We start from the raw sequence: 18,480 nt of genomic DNA on the forward strand, positions 1-18,480 counted from the left end.
CTTCACGCAACATGTGATTGGTGTTTGGAATATGCTGCCACAGGAGGTGGTGATGGCCACTCACCTGGATAGCTTTAAAAGGGGCTTGGACAGATTTATGGAGGAGAAGTCGCTCTATGGCTACCAATCTTGATCCTCCTGGATCTGAGGTTGCAAATGCCTTAGCAGTCCAGGTGCTCGGGAGCAGCAGCAGCAGAAGGCCATTGCTTTCACCTCCTGCACGTGAGCTCCCAAAGGCACCTGGTGGGCCACTGCAAGTAGCAGAGTGCTGGACTAGATGGACTCTGGTCTGATCCAGCAGGCTAGTTCTTATGTTCTTATTGGAAAGGGGGGGCACAGCAGCCAGGGAAGTGGGCGGTTGGGGGTGGGGGCGAACCAGTGGTTGGAATTTTAGAATCCCACCACTGGATCTTTTTAAATGACTTGAACACTAAGAAGGAGTTTGGAAGTTTCTAAAAAGCTAACCACGGAGTGAGAAAACGGGGTGGATAAGCTTGATAAATGAAAGCTCTCTTTCCCCATGTCATGAAAAACCCTGACGGGCAACTGAACACCATTGTGTGGTTACCTGGCAAACAGAAAATCATTAACTGGCCACCTGCAAGACTCAGGAGTTATGGCACGGCATGGAGGCAGGACAGGAAACACGAAGGATCACAAAAAGGTCCCCACACACCGTGACAGAGACAGGCAGACACAATTCAGACTGTACTTTCCTCCCCACCCCATCCCGCGACTTACAGTCGCACGGCCTGACTGCTTCTTGCGACGAGCAGGAGGGGCTTCCTGGGGGTTTTGCAAAACTGTCTTGAGCTGGAAAGGGCAAGAGCATTTTTTTGGTGTTGTTTTGGGTAAAAACGCTTGGACCGAGATCCGCTTATACAGCCGTGAGATGAGCAAGCACAGCAGAGAGAGGCGCGTGCAGGCAAGCATGCAGAAGCCAGGAGCTCATAAATAAAAAGAAGAAAGACAACCCATTCAGACACTGGCTGCGCTCCTGATGCAGCTAGTTGCTTAAGCGGGCACAATAAGTCTGACCCTGGGAAAATATGACGCTTTACATCACTGCATGGGAAATATAGTGAGGAAGCTTTACAGTCAATCATAAACACAACTGGCTAGCAGCTCCCACAGATATATAAGGAAACTATTATCTTGGAGCAGCAAGTGGAACCGCGTGTGCAAAACAGGCTGTGTTCCTGGAGAGTATCCTCAAGCTCTACCGAGGGATGATCTGGTAGACACAATATACCTGAGACTTCCACAAACTTTTTGATCAAAGTTCCAGACTAAAAGCCCCCAAAGATGACAGGCAGGTCACCTTAAAGACTGGTTAACGCCTTCTTCCACGTGTTCCTGCCCAGGAATTAAGATCACTGTCCCACCAGTAGAAGAAACTTGTTTGGTGGGACAGTGCTTTTGGGTGGCAGCTGCACATGAAACAATTTCCCCAGGAACACCCACCCTGCTCCCCTCGCTTCCGGTCATTAGGAAGTAGCTGGATACAGTTTTAATCACAAATCATAAAGGATGGAGAGACAACAGCAAACAAGAGACAACAGCAAACAAGTGAAGAGTGTCTTCACACGGTCAGTTCCAGAGCACCAATAGAAAACATTACAATGATTAGGGTGTTGTGAGTTTTCCGGGTTGTATGGCCGTGTTCCGGGAGCATTTTCTCCTGATGTTTCGCCTGCATCTGTGGCTGGCATCTGCCAATTCCCACTATGCTTATCAAGAGGTCAAAGTTCAAGTACTTTTTTTTTTTGGCAAGTTTGAATATTTAGAACAGCATGGCCTGAAAGTTTAGAACAGCACAATGTTTAATTTTGGTAACTAAGAACTACTGGAAGGCCCTCGGGATAAAATATAGCAAGTAGGGCAAAAATGGCAGTCCTTTTTGACTTTCAACCACTGAACAAGTGAAATAAAATACAGGCCCCAAATGCAGAATTCACAGAGAATACACTATCGCCTTGCCGCCAAAAGCTCAAAGAACAACCACCACAACACCAGAGGTCTCTTCCAACTCTATGATTCTAACTGCCCAGACAAGCAGCATCCTCCATTGCCTCACTGATCCCAGGTAACCCCAAACCAGCCCAGCTGGACACAAGAGGCTTGTGGAAAATAAGCAAGGCAGGCACAAGTGAGGGCAGGTCAGCAGGCGGGATGGGGAAAATCTGTGCAGCTGCGGCAGAGCTTTGCAGAGATGGCCACAGAGGGGCAAACGCAAAGGATGTAGCAAGAGACTCCAAAGTCTGTTGAGAATTCCATTGCTTAAGAAGCCTTAAGACAACTAAACAATCTACAATTATCAGAGAAAGAAGAAGAAGAGGAGGAGGAGGAGGAGGAGGAGGAGGAGGAGAAGAGTTTGGATTTATATCCCCCTCCCCTTTCTCTCCTGTAAGGAGACTCAAAGGGGCCTACAAACTCCTTTCCCTTCCCACCTCACAACAAACACCCTGTGATGTGGGTGGGGCTGAGAGACTCCGAAGACCTGTGACTAGCCCAAGGTCACCCAGCTGACATGTGTTGGAGTGCACAAGCTAATCTGGTTCCCCAGATTAGCCTCCACAGCTCAAGTGGCAGAGCGGGGAATCAAAGCCGTTTCTCCAGATTAGAGTGTGCCTGCTCTTAACCACTACACCACAGGTGTAACTCATGGCCCTCCAGATGTTTTGGACTACAGTTCCCATCATCCCCTGCCAGCATCATGCTGGGAACTGTAGTCCATAACATCTGGAGGGCCGCGAGTTTGATACCTGTGCACTACACCATGCTGGACAGAAATATAACGATACCATCCTTATACATAATTCACGAAGGGTTGGAACGTTCCACAACAAACCCCCAACTAATAGGCGTGCAAGACTCACAAAGTTAGTCCAGCACACCCATCAGTTGGAAGTGCGTCCCTCGCATTCCAACCACAGCCCCCGGCCCCCCACCTCTCTTCCCAAGATCTGCAGGCCTCAGGAAGCGAGGTGGGAGGGAGACGCGGCCCCGATCCCGTGTGCTGGCTTCTCCCTTCCCAAGACTCGCTGCTGCACCCGCCACCAACAGCTGTCTATTTCATGCTGTATTTTTTAGCACAAGGGGCTTTCCTGCTAGGCTGTAAGGTGCAGGCCCGGTAAAAACACCAGTTGGGGGGAGAACTTTGCACGGCCGCCACCTCTGAAACGAGGCAGCATCGTCCTTCTCCCCCCTCATCCGGTGTTTTTGAAACTCGCCAAACTAGCGAATTTTTCAAAAAAACACCATTGTGTACCTGGTGCCGTTCACTTGGCACCGCTTTTAGGCGCATCCTTTCTTTCCCAAACTTACCTTCTCTTCCCTACTCCGCAGGGATGAGAAGTTTTTTTTTTTTAAAGGACGTGCCTCTGTGCGGAGGTACCTCTGTGAGCTGCGGTAGTTCTGGGGCTGCCCGCACGGAAGTGTGCGAACGGCCCCAAGGCTGCACCAGGGTTGTTTATCCCAGTGTGCAACCGCTTCACTGGCCGGTGCAGAGTGGGCCTTAGTGGAAAAGCTTGCGTGCATTCATCCCCCTACAGACTAGCCTCGTGATGGCGAACCTTTGGCACTCCAGATGTTATGGACTACAATTCCCATCAGCCCCTGCCAGCCTGGCCAATTGTAGTCCATAACATCTGGAGTGCCAAAGGTTCACCACCACTGGACTAGCCTATTAAATTTCACATGGTTTTCGGAGAAGTCTCCTAAGAGCAAAGTCACGGTGCAAGAGGTCATGAGGTACAGCTTTTGCTTCACTGGGCTCTCACCATTTCTGACTGCATGAAAAGGACCGTGTTGACACACAAAGATGCCTTCTACTGGGTCATAAGCATTTCCGTCACCTGCCACCTGATACTTTAAACTCTGCGATCCCTGGCAAGAAGCTTTATATACATATTAAAATATTTTATTTCATAGAACTTTTTTTCTCTGGGTTGCTCAGCTAATGCCTCATTTTGGTGCTCTCCCTAGTCCCGTGGTGGCGAACCTTTGGCACTCCAGATGTTATGGACTACAATTCCCATCGGCCCCTGCCAGCATGGTCAATTGGCCATGCCGGCAGGGGCTGATGGGAATTGTAGTCCACAACATCTGGAGTGCCACAGGTTCGCCACCACTGCCCTAGTCCATGTCCTGTTTTTAAAACAGAACAAGACTTGGTCATGTGCCGGGAGGGATGGAATAGTTTGATATTTTTAAGTCTGTAGAAGCAGCTGTGTTATTGGAGAATAAGGGATTGAACAGGGAACTTCCTTCATGCAAAGCAGATGTTCTGAAGGCATGCGTGAACACACGGCTGTATTAAAAATGTGCTTCATGTGCATGTCACTGTGCCAATGAAACACCTTCCACAACAATTTTCATAGCCATGCTGGTTTGCAGTAGAACAGCCAGATTGGAATCCAGGAACAGCTTAGAGCAGCGGTGGCGAACCTTTGGCACTCCAGATGTCATGGACTACAGTTCCCATCATCCCCTGCCAGCATGGCCAATTGGCCATGCTGGCCAGGGGCTGATGGGAATTGTAGTCCATAACATCTGGAGTGCCAGAGGTTCGCCACCACGGGCTTAGAGCATAGGTATCAAACGCGTGGCCCTCCAGATGTTATGGACTACAATCCCCATCATCTCCTGACAGAATCATGCTGGCAGGGGATGATGGGAACTGTAGTCCATAACATCTGGAGGGTCAAAGGTTCGCCACCACGGGTTTAGAGAATAGGTATTAAACGTGCGCCCCTCCAGATGTTATGGACTACAATCCCCATCATCTCCTGACAGAATCATGCTGGCAGGGGATGATGGGAACTGTAGTCCATAACATCTGGAGGGTCAAAGGTTCGCCACCACGGGTTTAGAGAATAGGTATTAAACGTGCGCCCCTCCAGATGTTATGGACTACAATTCCCATCATCTCCCGCCAGCATCATGCTGGCAGGGGATGATGGGAACTGTAGTCCATAACATCTGGAGGGCCACAATTTTGACACCTGTGGCATAGAGAAAACAAGATGTTTAGGGCATGAGCTTTCAAGAGTCAAAGTACCTGAAGAAGGGAGTTTTGACCCTCAAAAGGTGACACCCCAAAAATCTACGGCGCTACTGGCCTTGAATCTAACTTCTCACATCAATTTCTCTCTGACATGCACAGCGTTGTACAACCAGGACATTTTCTAATACAGGATAAACACTGAAACGCGGAACTGCTCACCCGCAGCCCCAAATGGTAAAACCCGGCCAAAAAAACACACAGTGCAACAGCTCCCATTTTCACGTCCCAGCTCCGCGCAAGAGCTGAAGACAGACCGAGGGCCCCAACTTCAGTGCAACTCAGCTAAAGCAAGCAATAATAGAATGGGGTGTTGTGGGTTTTCGGGGTTGTATGGCCGTGTTCCGGTAGCCTTTTCTCCTGCCAGCCACAGATGCAGGCGAAACGTCAGGAGAAAAGGCTACTGGAACACGGCCATACAACCTGGAAAACCCGCAACACCCTAGTGCAGTGATGGCAAACCTTTTCGAGACCGAGTGCCCAAATTGCAACCCAAAACCCACTTATTTATCGCAAAGTGCCCACGCGGCAATTTAACCCGAATACTGAGGTTTTAGTTTAGAAAAAGCGGTTGGCTCCGAGGCATGCGTTACTCGGGAGTAAGCTTGGTGGTAGTCGGTGGCTCTGTTTTGAAGCAACCATGCATCTCTTCAAACGGGTGAATCACAACCCTAGGAGGCTTTACTCAGAAGCAAGCCCCATTGCCAGCAACTGAGCTTACTCCCAGGTAAAGGATCACGCTTTAGTTCTTCGCATGAAAATCAGTGGGGTTTGTATGAAAATCGCATGAAAATCACTGCTTCCCCAAAACTAGGTCTTAGGTTTAATGCTAATAATCGATCCCAGTGGCCCAGGCCAACCTAGGGGTGTGTGGGGGTGGGTGGGTGTGTAGCAATTACCCCCCCCATGACGAACTCTGTGTGCGCGTGCCCACAGAGAGGGCTCTGAGTGCCACCTCTGACACTAGTGCCATAGGTTCGCCACCACTGCCCTAGTGATTCCGGCCATGAAAGCCTTCAACAATACAAAGAATAGAATGCATGCCCCTTAGGAGGAGGGTGGGGGGGGTGCCCTGCTTGCCCTCCCCCTCTGAAATTACGGTCAGAAAAGCCACACACACACGCACACACAGTCTACGCAAATTGATCACAGTGGGAGAAAGTATCTGTGAGATATGCCACAGCTAGGAAAAATGAATGCAGTGTAGCCAGCTGGTGAGAGAGCGCCCGGGTACTCACTCCGGCCAGTGACTTCTGGATATTCTCCCTGGCTCTGGCAATGTCGCGGAGGATCGTGGTGGCTCCGTTCTCCTGCAAACAGTGCAGAAAGAACCAAGTGGTTTTTTCTCTAAAGGTATACACACATACAGCAGAAATTACAGAGGGCAGATCACACAGAAGGAAGGGAGAAGGAGCAAAGTGCATCCCGTGGAAAGGTCAGCCCCCCCCAAATCCAGCTGCCAGATGCTTTCAGCCACTCCAGACTGCTCTCTGGCACATGCCACCACGGCTCTATCATTTCTCTTTGAAGAGAAACTGATCCACCCTGGTGAGGTGGTTAAGAGCAGGTGGATTCTGATCTGGAGAACCGGGTTTGATTCCCCACTCCTCCACTTGAGTGGTAGAGGCTTATCTAGTGAACCAGATGTGTTTCCGCACTCCTACATTCCTGCTGGGTGACCTTGGGCCAGTCACAGTTCTCTCAGAACTCTCTCAGCCCCACCTGCCTCACAAGGTGTCTGCTGTGGGGAGAGGAAGGGAAAGGAGCCTGTAAGCCACCTTGAGTCTCCTTACAGGAGAGAAACGTGGGGTATAAATCCAAAACTCCTCTTCTTCTTTCGTAACTTTAGCTCCTGCAGCTGTTTTATATAACAACCCACCGGGTGGTGTCCTAGCAGGACGACAGGAAGTCTGGGAAGACACGGCCTGCAGAGACGTTCCTCCCATTGGGCAAAGTGGGCAGTTGCCCAGGGCACCACCTTGTGGGGGGCGCCAAAAATGCAGGTGGGATTTTTTTTTGAATTTTCAGTGTTTTTCAGTTTTTGGCCTGCAGGGGGCGCAGCTTTTAGGCTAGCAGCACCAAAGGTTCAGGGATTTTTCAGGAGACTATCCTGATGATATCACCCAGGTTTGGTAAGATTTGGTTTAGGGAGTCCAAAGTTATGGACTTCCATAGGGAGTGTCCCCATCTCCCATTGTTTCCAATGGGAGATAATAGGAGATGGGGGCTACACCTTTGAGGGTCCATAACTTTGGACCCCCTGAACCAAACTTCACCAAACCTGGGTGATATCATCAGTAAGGGCTCATGAAGATACTCTGAAATTTTGGTGCTGCTATCTTAATAATTGCACCCCTGACAGCAGGCAAACCCTAAATTTCCCCAGATTCTCCTTTTAAATCCATCCCCTTCCTGCCAATGCTTTTCTTTCTTTCTTTCTTTCTTTCTTTCTTTCTTTCTTTCTTTCTTTCTTTCAATGCCTAATAAAGGTTGTTGTTGGGGGGGGCATCAAACTCAGGTTTTGCCCAGGGCTCCAGTTTGCCTAGGTACGCCACTGACGGCCTGCCTCTGAACATCTACAGAGCGAAATCCTCACATTTTGCAGAACCCGCCCCTCTTTAATCAAAACAGAGTTGATCAGACACTGACTTCAAATCCTGAAAAGAAGAATGAAGGAGGATAGTGGGATTTCAGGAAGAGACGGGATTCTGAAGAATTAGGAGAATTTGTCTGAGCTCTCCACTTGTCGTTTCTCAGTAAGGTCACCAAACGACAGACATGTGTACTCCTTTCAACAACAGGGCAACCCGTTCCACTCTGCTCCTCAGCAATCCTGCCCTCTGCTGGCCTAAGCTGAGGGACAGGACCGTGTTTTCTGGGTGCTGGTGACTGTCAGCAGCAGTTTAAGTCTCATTCATGGAATCCCTCCGTGCTCGCCCTCTGACACATAACTGGGGGCAAGGGAGGCAGAGGACAACACCGGCGCATGCCGTCTCCCCGCTCACAGTGGGCTGATTTTGCAAGGCACCCTTCAGCCTCACTCAGGGCACCCAGTCTGGGAATCGCTGCCTTGCTACAGCCACTAATTCCTTTTAAAACCGTGCCCTGAAGCCATTCAGACCAATCCACATCAGTGATAGCCAATGTAGAGAAAATGCCAGCCCTTCTACCCAGTAAACAAGCTTATGTAAGATGCTCCTTTATGAACTTGGCAGCCTGATGAAAATTGATTTCGTCGGCTCCAGGTTCCTTACTAAAAGGCGGTGTCGAGAAGCTTTAAGAACGAGCCACGGAAACAGAACACTTGAAAGTTGCTTTTCTAAGTGCCACGCTGGGGCAGAGGGCATCCCATCCTCTCTCCAAGACACTCCCTGCTGTACGACCAGGGGTGTGTCCAGCAAACATGCTGCAGGATAAGCGGTTATCCTGGCAACAGAATACGTCTTAGGGTGTTGTGGGTTTTCCGGGTTGTATGGCCGTGTTCCAGTAGCATCCTCTCTTGACGTTTCGCCTGCATCTGTCGCTAGCATCTTCAGAGGATAGAAGATTGCCAGCCACAGATGCAGGCAAAACGTCAGAGGAGAGAATGCTACTGGAACACGGCCATACAACCCGGAAAACTCACAACACCCTAGTGATTCCAGCCGTGAAAGCCTTTGACAATACACAGAATAAGTCTGGTTCGAAAGTCCTGCCCCAGTTCTTGCAAATTTGCACTACCATCCGAGTAACAAACTCTTGCACTTTAACTGTGTTAAGAATTCCCATCACTATACATGCCCTTTCTAACCTGAGGGAAAGAATGGAAGCGAACGAATGGGAGCCCTGCGGGCACCGAACCATGCTTCATGCAGGACCTGCTCATGCAACACTCTTCTCCGCTGCTGGTTAGCACCCCAGCTTCACCTGAAACCACAGGTGTCAAACTCGCGGCCCTCCAGATGTTATGGACTACAGTTCCCATCATCCCCTGACAGCATGATGCTGGCAGGGGGATGGTGGGAACTGTAGTCCATAACATCTGGAGGGCCACGAGTTTGATACCTATGCCTTAAACCCTTCCCAGAGCCTCTCCTACGCTTGGCTAAGCTCATCAGGATTCAGAACTTTGCAACCTTTAACATAACTGGTAAATAAAGAGCATCTAGCTTCAAGCTGAAAGGGCAGGAGCACTGCTGACAGGGGTAGCCGACTCTGAGTGAAGAGAGCTTGAGAAATGTTCTTTCCTCCATTAGCACTGCTATCCCATGCCTCCTCCTTCCTCCCTTTGCAGCCGGAGATCCCAAAGTGGCTTCCTAAGCAGCTTTAAAAACAGACTCCCAAGAGGAGTCCCCAAACATTCACAAGCTGGGAGTTCGGGAAGCCCCACTGGGCGCGCACAGCTGGCGAGGTGGTCTTTAAAAACACTTGCAAAGGAGGAGGATAGGGGAGCTCCACAACCACCTCCATGGCTCAATCCAGAAAGGGTTACAAACCTGTTTGACACAGCTGCTCCTGGCCAGTAAAAGATCAGAAGAACATGGGGGTAAGATTCAGCATCTTCTGTCCTCCTAATACATATTCTATAGTAAGCCCAAGAGCAGTCTCTTGGGCCCACAGCTGATGCTCAGAAAGATGGAACAGGAGCCGAGGCACCTAATTTTACTACCAAAACCCCGGTAAACGTATTGACTGGAGTATAAGCAGAAGATGGGAAGCCGGGAGGCAGAGGGAGCTCCTTATTTGGGAATTGACTCCCCCTGATGTCATTGCCCAAATAAGGAGCTCCCTCCACTTCCCGGCTGCCTGAGCTTCCTCAAAACCAGCCAGAGGGAGCTCCTTATTTGGGCAATGACATCAGGGGGAGTCACTGTCCAAATAAGGAGCTCCCTCTGCCTCCCGGGGTTTGAGGAAGCCCAGCCAGCCAGGGTTCTCCTTCACCCTCTGAGGAGGGCAGCAACAAGCGGCTTGTGCAGCCGCAGGGAGGTCGTCCCGGCCACACCCCCAGCCTTGGTAGAGGCCTGAAGAGCCGGCTGGTAAGCAGGACTCGTGTATAAGCCGAGGGGGTATTTTTCGGCCTTAAAACAGGGCTGAAAAACTCGGCTTATACGCGAGTATATACGGTAGTTTTTACTAAGCTTGGCGTTTCGGCAAATTCGGCTTGTATTTGGGCCGAATTCAAGCTCCCCGAATCCGAGCCGAACCAAATCCATTTGAATGCCCTGAATCTGAATTGTGATTCGGGCATTCAAATGGATTTGGGGGTGTTTAAAGGGGCCCAGAGGGTCCCTTTAAATCGAACCCCCCCCCCCCGGTCCATGCCTAAGGGGATGGATTTAAAGAGACCCTCTGGGCTCCCTTTAAACAACGTAGGAAGTGTTATTCTTTCGGCGTGGATTGCGGCGCCGGATTTAAAGGGAGCAAGGCCGTACCAATAATTTTATAGCCAAATCAGAATTTTCCCGAATTTTTCCAATACTGCTCAAGCTTAGTTTGTACTTCCAACAGGACAGCTCCCCGAGCAGTCTGAAAAAGCTTCCGATATACCCAAAAGGCTGCAAGTTGAGAATTAAGGACTACACACTGTTGTCCCAGAACTTTTCTGTGGCCCTTCCGTGGTAAACTGACAATCAAGAAGGCATCATGTGTTCTTTTCTACCTCAACAGCATGCAAAGAGCTTTACATGCACATTAATTCTATACTGATCTATAGGGTACTCTCCCAAAACTATTTAGACCTCTGCCCCAAGGAATAGGTGGGAATTAATTTAGAAACTGACCCAGCCAGGGACACCTGTAAGGCTGAACACACTCAAACAAAGCAGCTTAAGAAAGGATAATTTTGAAACCACACAAAGGTCATTATTTGGTACCCTCATAAATTAAGCTAGCAAACTTGTGACAAGTAGAAATTACAAGTGGAAGCTGGCTTGCCCAATTTACATAAGCTATACAGACCAGCTGCCCCCTCATACTGGACAGGGAGAAGTGGGTGGGGTTAAGAAAACCCATACAAATCATACTGTATCACTCCAGAAGCTGTTTATCCCCTACATACAAAATGTACAGAAAGTATTTTGTAATGCAGAGGCCAATCTGCTGGTGATCCCTGGCCCCTCAATGATGCGGCTGGCCTCCACCCGGGCCAGAGCCTTTACAGCTCTGGCCCCTGCCTGGTGGAATGCTCTTCCACCAGCTGTCCGGGCCCTGCGGGATCTTAATGAGTTCCACAGGGCCTGCAAGACGGAGCTGTTCCACCGGGCCTTTGGGGAGGCCGGCCGCTGATGGCCCCGCCCTCCTTTTATAATATTGGTGGATCCTGCCATCCCCCCCTCTTAGGGGATTTGATAGTAGGTTGCCATCTGTTGTGTTTGGTACTAGAACACTGTGTTTTAATGGGGTTTGGTTTTAATATGTATAGAGCCATATTTATTTATTTAATTAATTCTGGTATCCATTGATTTTATCTTGTGCTCTATCTGTGTATTTTGTTGTTCACCACCCTGAGCCCTCCGGGGGAGGGCGGTATACAAGTATAATTGATAGATAGATAAAGATAGATATAGACAGAGAGATAGAGAGACAGAAAGATAGAGACAGAGAGAGATGATAGATAGATGGATGACAGAGAGATAGATGGATGGATGACAGATGGATGGGTGGATGGGTGGATGGATGGGTGGATGGATGGATGGATGATGGATGATGGATAGATGGATGCAACACATCCCCCAGTGTTGTAGCATGCCTGGTCAGAGACTCAGAGCTTTGGGGAAAGAGGCCACCTCCTCCCCTCAACTCTATGGTGAGATGGGATGAGAGGGGCTCCTGCCCTCCGATCCAAGGCAGAAGCCTACCATCTGGCAAGAGAATGGCAGGAAGTCACTGTCTTGGAAAAACTCTGACACTATACATATACAATTTGATGAGCTCTCTACAATGAGTATTATTTGAGCACAGTCTGCAGCCACCAACCAGTTCAGAGGCAGTCTGCCTCTGTTTACCAGCTGCTGGAGAGGCAAGCTTTCACGCCTTGCTCATTGGCTTCTTGGAAGTATTTGGCCAACCACTGCAGGACTCTGCACGAGGACTTCTGGTGTGATCCAGAACACGTCTCTCCAAGTTCAGCAGGTTTGAGAGTGTGAGCGGGAAAACGTCAACAGGCAGACGAGAACAGGATCTCTGCTTCCCTTCCACGTGGACCAGAGCACTCTGGAACCCCATGGGACTGATGCCTCTGCCCCAGGAGGAGGTGGGTGGGTGGGGGTCTTACCTGTGGGCATGAAGGGCTGCAGAGCGGACCATTCATCTGTTCAAAGAACCTCCTCTCGGCATCGTCGTACTTGAACTTATCAAACCAGATCTTCTCGTGCATGAGGAAGTTGGTGGCCATGTCTCTGCAAAGAGGAAGAGGCCAAACGAACAGTTAGGAATAATTCAGCAGAGCGGCCAGCACCCACGTTTGTAAAAAAAATGGCACAGGCCCTTCCCCACTTCAGAACACGCACGGTAAACCTCAACACCCCCCCCCCCGTTCTCAGTTAATCCAGTTTACACAGGCCCTCTTTTGGCTCAAGTATCAGGCTGACTTCTCTTGTCTGCTTTTAACAGGACACAGCAAAGCTAAGTTAGAACCCCTTTCATTAGCGCCTCTTTGGAACCCAGCACAACCAACCCGATAAGCACCCGAAAAATCTGCACGGATCGTTCAACGCAACAGGACAAAGGAGCCGGCCTCAGAAAGGCCACACACATGTGTTGAGAAATTACACTTTCCTGGCACTTCCAGAAGGGCAGAACACCCCCCACGGAGACAGAATGGCTAGTGTCACAATGCATACATTTCTCCCAAAGGACTCTGCGTAAATGGCTTGGGGTGGGTGGGTAAAGCTTCCTCCCTTGTGAGCAAGATGGGGATTGTGCCTCAATCTGCCTCGGCCCACAGAAAGGGAGCTCTGGCCAGGTCAGAATCTCACTCGGAGCCAAGCACCACTTCCACAGCATATTGGTAGCGGTCACCAGTCAGGCTGCACGTTCAGCAGCGGTGAACAAACGAACCCAACTTTTCCAAAAGGAAAACTGTAGAAGGAGCATTGCCGGACATCCCCCTGAACTCTGTGTTTTCTTCCAATCTGGAAGACACCGACATGCAACCACAAAGGTGGGAAGTGTGGGCGTGGCAAGTGGAATCTACCGTGGAAGGGAATCACAGCACAGGTCTGCTCAACTAGTGCATCATCTTCACAGGTGTGGGAGTGGGGTGGATACTGTTCACAGCAGGTGGCTACAACAGGCCGTTTTTGGCAGGATACAATGAAGGACCACAGGAGAAAAAGAACGGGGCGGGGAAAGGGAGGGAGAGAATGCAACGTGAAGCCTCATCGGTTACTGCTATGAAGTTCCTGAGATGGGGACACAGGGCTAAAGGCCAAAGTACAAAACACCTGAGACAGCCACCACTCCAGTTTATTCCACTCACACAACGCCCAACGCCTTTCTAGATCACACCAAAGGAGCCCAAGAGCCACCACAAAGAAAAGGGATCCTTTGGCACTGGATTTCTAGAAATAACAGCCAGAAAAGGGTACACGGTATCAGTGGTGGGATCCAAAAATTTTAGTAACAGGTTCCCATGGTGGTGGGATTCAAATTGTGGCGTAGCGCCAATGGGGCTGGTGAGGCATGGCAATGTAGCCAGTCATTCCAGGGGCGGGGCATTCTGGGGCGGGGCTGTGGCAAGGACGCAGCCGCTGCGCTGGTCCTTGGGCGGGAAACGAATGCACGCAGGCGCAGGCTGCCACGCCTGCACCTCCTGCTAGACTGCTTCAAGTTCTGCGCACTACTGCTGAGAGGAGGGGCGTAACTAAGGCAAAAATCACGTGGCAAAATCACCAATTAGTAACCCCCTCTCGGCACACACAAATCATTAGTTACCTACTCTCAAGAACTTGTGAGAACCTGCTGGATCCCACCTCTGCACGGTATTAGCGGAGCATAAAAACCTTCCCGAGCGTTCTTAGGGTGCCCTCTGGTCAAACCCAGACAAAAAATGGGAATAATTCAATTTAAGAGACTTGAGTATTACTGACAGCAACTGATTGTCAACCAGGAGGGCAAATGACTAACTGCTGACCCTCCCATCTCCACCCCAAATATATACGCTATTTACATACAGAAAGTCTTCCATCTCTATCTGGGCCCAGTTTAGAACACGTTACCCCGGAACAAGCTTTTCCTACTTAGCGTTAGACTCTGGTGTGCTTGAAGGCCGGGCCTCGGACGGTGGCGGGTTTGGGAGCATGGTTCCGGACATTCTTGCATTCTCTTGCTCGTTGGCCAGTTTCGAGGCCTTGGCCGCATAGAACTGTGCTTCAGCGCTATCATACATGGGTTTATTGAGCCACAGAGATTCGCTGTCTTTGTGCATGAAGTACCAGGCACACGGCGCGTGAGAAACATCTTGAGGGACGGTAACGGAGGCGGCTGAATTCCCCCTCCTCCCTGCACTTCGGCTCTTTTTGTCTTTGCGGGTCCTCTTTAGGGGCTCCGGCTGCCCGTGCTCCTGCAACCTCACCTTTCCGGGCGGGTGCCCATCGAACATGTTTGCGTAGAAGCTTCTCTCTGCATCATCGTAGATGGGCTTGTCCAGCCAGACTTCCGAAACGAGGGCTTGCAAGCCGGCCATCTGAGGTTTGCCGTTCACAGTCTGGTTCAAAACAGCAGGCAGGTCAGGAGAGGCTAACGACACGCCGGTGCAAACCTCAGTCTCTGTGGATGAGGCTGGTGTCGAAGGGGTAGGCAGGGCGGTCCCGTAGCCTTCGTCCGGCGTTTGCTGTTCGGCAGGGTCCTTGCTGCCCTGCCAGGGAGCCGCAGGGAGGTGAAGGGCCTGCGGCGGAGCCATCAGCTGGCCTGTTTCAACAAATGTTTTCTCAGCATCATCAAAGTTGACCTTGTTGACCCAGACGTCCTGGATCAGGTGGTGACAGGCGATGAGACTGCCGTGGGAGCACTGCAAAATGGCGAGGTTGCTTCTCGGCTGGCCGGCCCCTGGAGGCTCAGCTTCAGACCAAGGCACCAAGGCAGACGCTCCGGCAGCCAGAGGTGTCTCGGAAACCGCCTGCGGAAGTGTGTCCGTCAACTTCTTCCAGTAGGTGGCTTCTGCCCGATCAAAGGCAGGCTTGTCAAACCACACCCGCTCGGCTAATAGCCCCGTCAGGGCACTGGGCCCCAGAGGGGCGGCTCGGGCCGAACACTTCCTCTTCTTGGGCTTCCTGTCGCTCCCAGCTCTGCACAGGTCCCCTTTCGGCTCTTCCTCGGCAGGGTCGTCGTGACAGAAGCCGTTCACAGCCACCAGCTCTTGGCAGGGCCCTGCGGCGGAGGCGGCCAGCGTCGCTTCTCGCTCGTAATGGAGCCTCTCCGCCTCGTCGTACCTGTGCTTGTCCACCCAGACTTTTTCTGCCGGATACAGCAGCTTTCTGGTCCTCATCTTCCCAGAGGCGGCAGCATTAAGAGACAAGCACAAGAGTATAGTTGCAAGAATAACTGACAGTTGCGAATGACATGCAAGCCTAACACAGCCCGTTCAATGGGTCTTGGCATGCAGTGGTACTGTGCACACTGAATACAGCTCTATGTCCTGATAATAATAGTTCTGCTTTTGTTGCATGTTGAAAAAACATACACAATACACCCTACACCAGTGGTTCTCAACCTGTGGGTCGGGACCCCTTTGGGGGTCGAACGACCCTTTCACAGGGGTCGCCTAAGACTCTCTGCATCAGTGTTCTCCATCTGTAAAATGGATAAATGTTAGGGTTGGGGGTCACCTCAACATGAGGAACTGTATTAAAGGGTCGCGGCATTAGGAAGGTTGAGATCCACTGCCCTACACAGTAACAAATTGGTACTGAGCTTTAAGTCACAGACCGCAAACAATAAGAATATGGTCAGGGCACTGGTCATCTTTACTTTTAGAGGCCAGCAGAACAGCGAGACTTAAGTCCATGGGCACCTTAGAGATCCACAAGACTGCTAAGGAATGAGCTTTTAAGAGTCAACGGTCTGATGAAAGGAGCTTTGACTTTCAAAAATTCATGGTCCAAAAATCCTGTTAGTCTCTAGTCTGTCTCAGAAAAAGATGTTAGTACGGCTGTACATCCCCGCACTGCAGTACTCAACATGGCGGACCTTCTTTGTCGTAAAACGCCCCGCGTGGGTCCTGGTGCCAGCCTAGCCCTGCTCCCCCCATCCGTTTGAAAGTAAAAACACATTTTGGCATTCAGCTTAATTATTTATTGATAACGAACCACAAATGTTCTAGTATCAAAGTACCATGTTCATTAATGCACAAAATAATGGTTTCGACAAAGGCAGCACGTAAAAATGAATAATTCCCATATTTGTTTGGGACTATATTCTAATGCAGAGCCACACAACTTTCTCGGCTGCTGCAGTTCAATTGACCGTACTAACATCTTTTTCTGAGGTAGAGTATAGCAATGCTACTGGACTCAAAGCTAGCAGCTTGTCCTTAGGAAAGCCTTGTTCACTAAAGCGTAGCGGGAGAAAATGGGATTAGTGACAGATCCCCTGCTATATCCAAGCAGTACACTGCATCACGGTTCAGTTGAAAAGTGTAGGATCGCCAAAGGAACCTCAGTTAGAAACGTGAACATTAGAAGAAGAAGAGTTTGGATTTATATCCCCCTTTCTCTCCTGCAGGAGACTCAAAGGGGCTGACAATCTCCTTGCCCTTCCCCCCTCACAACAAACACCCTGTGAGGTGGATGGGGCTGAGAGAGCTCCGAGAAGCTGTGACTAGCCCAAGGTCACCCAGCTGGCGTGTGTGGGAGTGCACAGGCTAATCTGAATTCCCCAGATAAGCCTCCACAGTTCAGGCGGCAGAGCTGGGAATCAAACCCGGTTCCTCCAGATTAGATACATGAGCTCTTAACCTCCTATGCCACTGCTGTAAGAGCAGGGGTCTGCAACCTGCGGCTCTCCAGATGTTCATGGACTACAATTCCCATCAGCAGGGGCTGATGGGTTTTGTAGTCCATGAACATCTGGAAAGCCGCAGGTTGCAGACCCCTGTGTAAGAGGGATCCAATACACATTCACCACAGATAATTAATATCCATTTGTGATGCCGAAGAGGCAAGTCAATGTGACACGCCTCGACCAAACCGTTTAAAAAGATGGCTCTTTTTTGGGCTTATGGAAGCTGCACTTTTATCCACACTGTGCTGAGAGTTGGCACACAGGAAGGGGAGGTATTTATGGTGCTTTGAGCTTTCAAGATACCTGACTCTTGAAAGCCTTGGGTCTACACCGGGACGGCCAACCTGTGGTGCTCCAGATGTTCGTGGAATACAATTCCCATCAATTGGCCATGCCGGAGCAACCTAGGTTGGCCACCCCAGTCTACACTATTGGTCAAGTTATAACTTCTATAATATACCACATTTTTTAAAAAGGAGGATATGTTTCCAGCATAACTTTATATTCTTGTCTATTATTAAGAATTTGTACTCGTAGCAAAGATATTTGATAAAGCAAATGTATGCTACTTCCAGAACTGAGTTTCAGCGAGAATCTATGCTGGAGCAGAAGCACTGCAGACAGCAGCATGATTCCCAGCGTATAAGCTTTTGAAAGTAAAATCTCCTTTTGTCAGATCTAAACTTGAAACGAGCCATTCTAGAACTGAACTTCTGTTAAGAATTCACTGGAACAAGAGACTTTCAAAGTAGGCACCCTCCAATTTAACATAATTTTGTAAAAAGGAGGAAAAAGATAACTTTGTACGTTCTCCCATCATTTTAACCTCTTCAAGCTTTCACTACTTACTGTTGATGTCCTGATAACAGAATACTTGTTCCATAGGCCTGGCAATTTTTATATGTTTTAAGTGCTACTCTGACCCCATATGGAAAACTGACACCTTTCAAACTCAGAGCAAGATGTTAAAAAGCTGGGAGCCGTGTGGGCTGGGACAGGGCATTGTGACTAGGGAAAGGAAGTGACATCACAATGCCAGCAAAGGGGCTGGGGAGTCAGCTCTCGGTTGACCCAAAGAGCCCCCCGCCCCGGGACACACTGAAATTGAAGAAAGAGGTGCCCTAGACATTTCCTGATGTAAGTTCCACAGCCTCTGCTTTCCGCTTTCAAAATACTTTCAGGGACATGCTTGTAAAATAAAGGGAAGCAGTGGGGTGCTGTGTGGTTTCCGGTATGGCTGTGTTCTAGCAGCATTCTCTCCTGACGTTTCGCCTGCAACTGTGGTTGGCATCTTCAGAGGATCTGATAGTAGGAATGGAAAGCAAGTGGAGTATATATACGGTGAGGTCAAAAGGTGAGGCCCTCTGAATAGAGTAGCCTGGTATGTGCGTCACAAAGAAGTCTGTAGCCTGGGAGTAACAATGAAGATGCCAGCC

General features: G+C 49.9%; 1 protein-coding gene across 2 annotated transcripts in view; it reads right to left on the reverse strand.

The window, feature by feature from the left end:
* The window catches only part of EEF1D (eukaryotic translation elongation factor 1 delta), a 32,715-nt gene that overhangs the window by 5,914 nt on the left and 8,321 nt on the right, over nucleotides 1–18,480 (reverse strand). For both annotated transcript variants that reach the window (XM_048482951.1, XM_048482948.1), the window contains exons 3-6: nucleotides 14,284–15,530; nucleotides 12,318–12,441; nucleotides 6,304–6,375; nucleotides 742–813 (exon numbers count right to left, since the gene is read on the reverse strand). In XM_048482951.1, coding sequence (XP_048338908.1) covers nucleotides 742–813; nucleotides 6,304–6,375; nucleotides 12,318–12,441; nucleotides 14,284–15,530 — 1,515 coding nt within the window. The remainder of the gene's footprint in view (nucleotides 1–741; nucleotides 814–6,303; nucleotides 6,376–12,317; nucleotides 12,442–14,283; nucleotides 15,531–18,480) is intronic.

The sequence above is a fragment of the Sphaerodactylus townsendi genome, unplaced genomic scaffold (genome assembly GCF_021028975.2).
Source record: "Sphaerodactylus townsendi isolate TG3544 unplaced genomic scaffold, MPM_Stown_v2.3 scaffold_29, whole genome shotgun sequence".
Taxonomy (NCBI): Eukaryota; Metazoa; Chordata; class Lepidosauria; order Squamata; family Sphaerodactylidae; genus Sphaerodactylus; species Sphaerodactylus townsendi.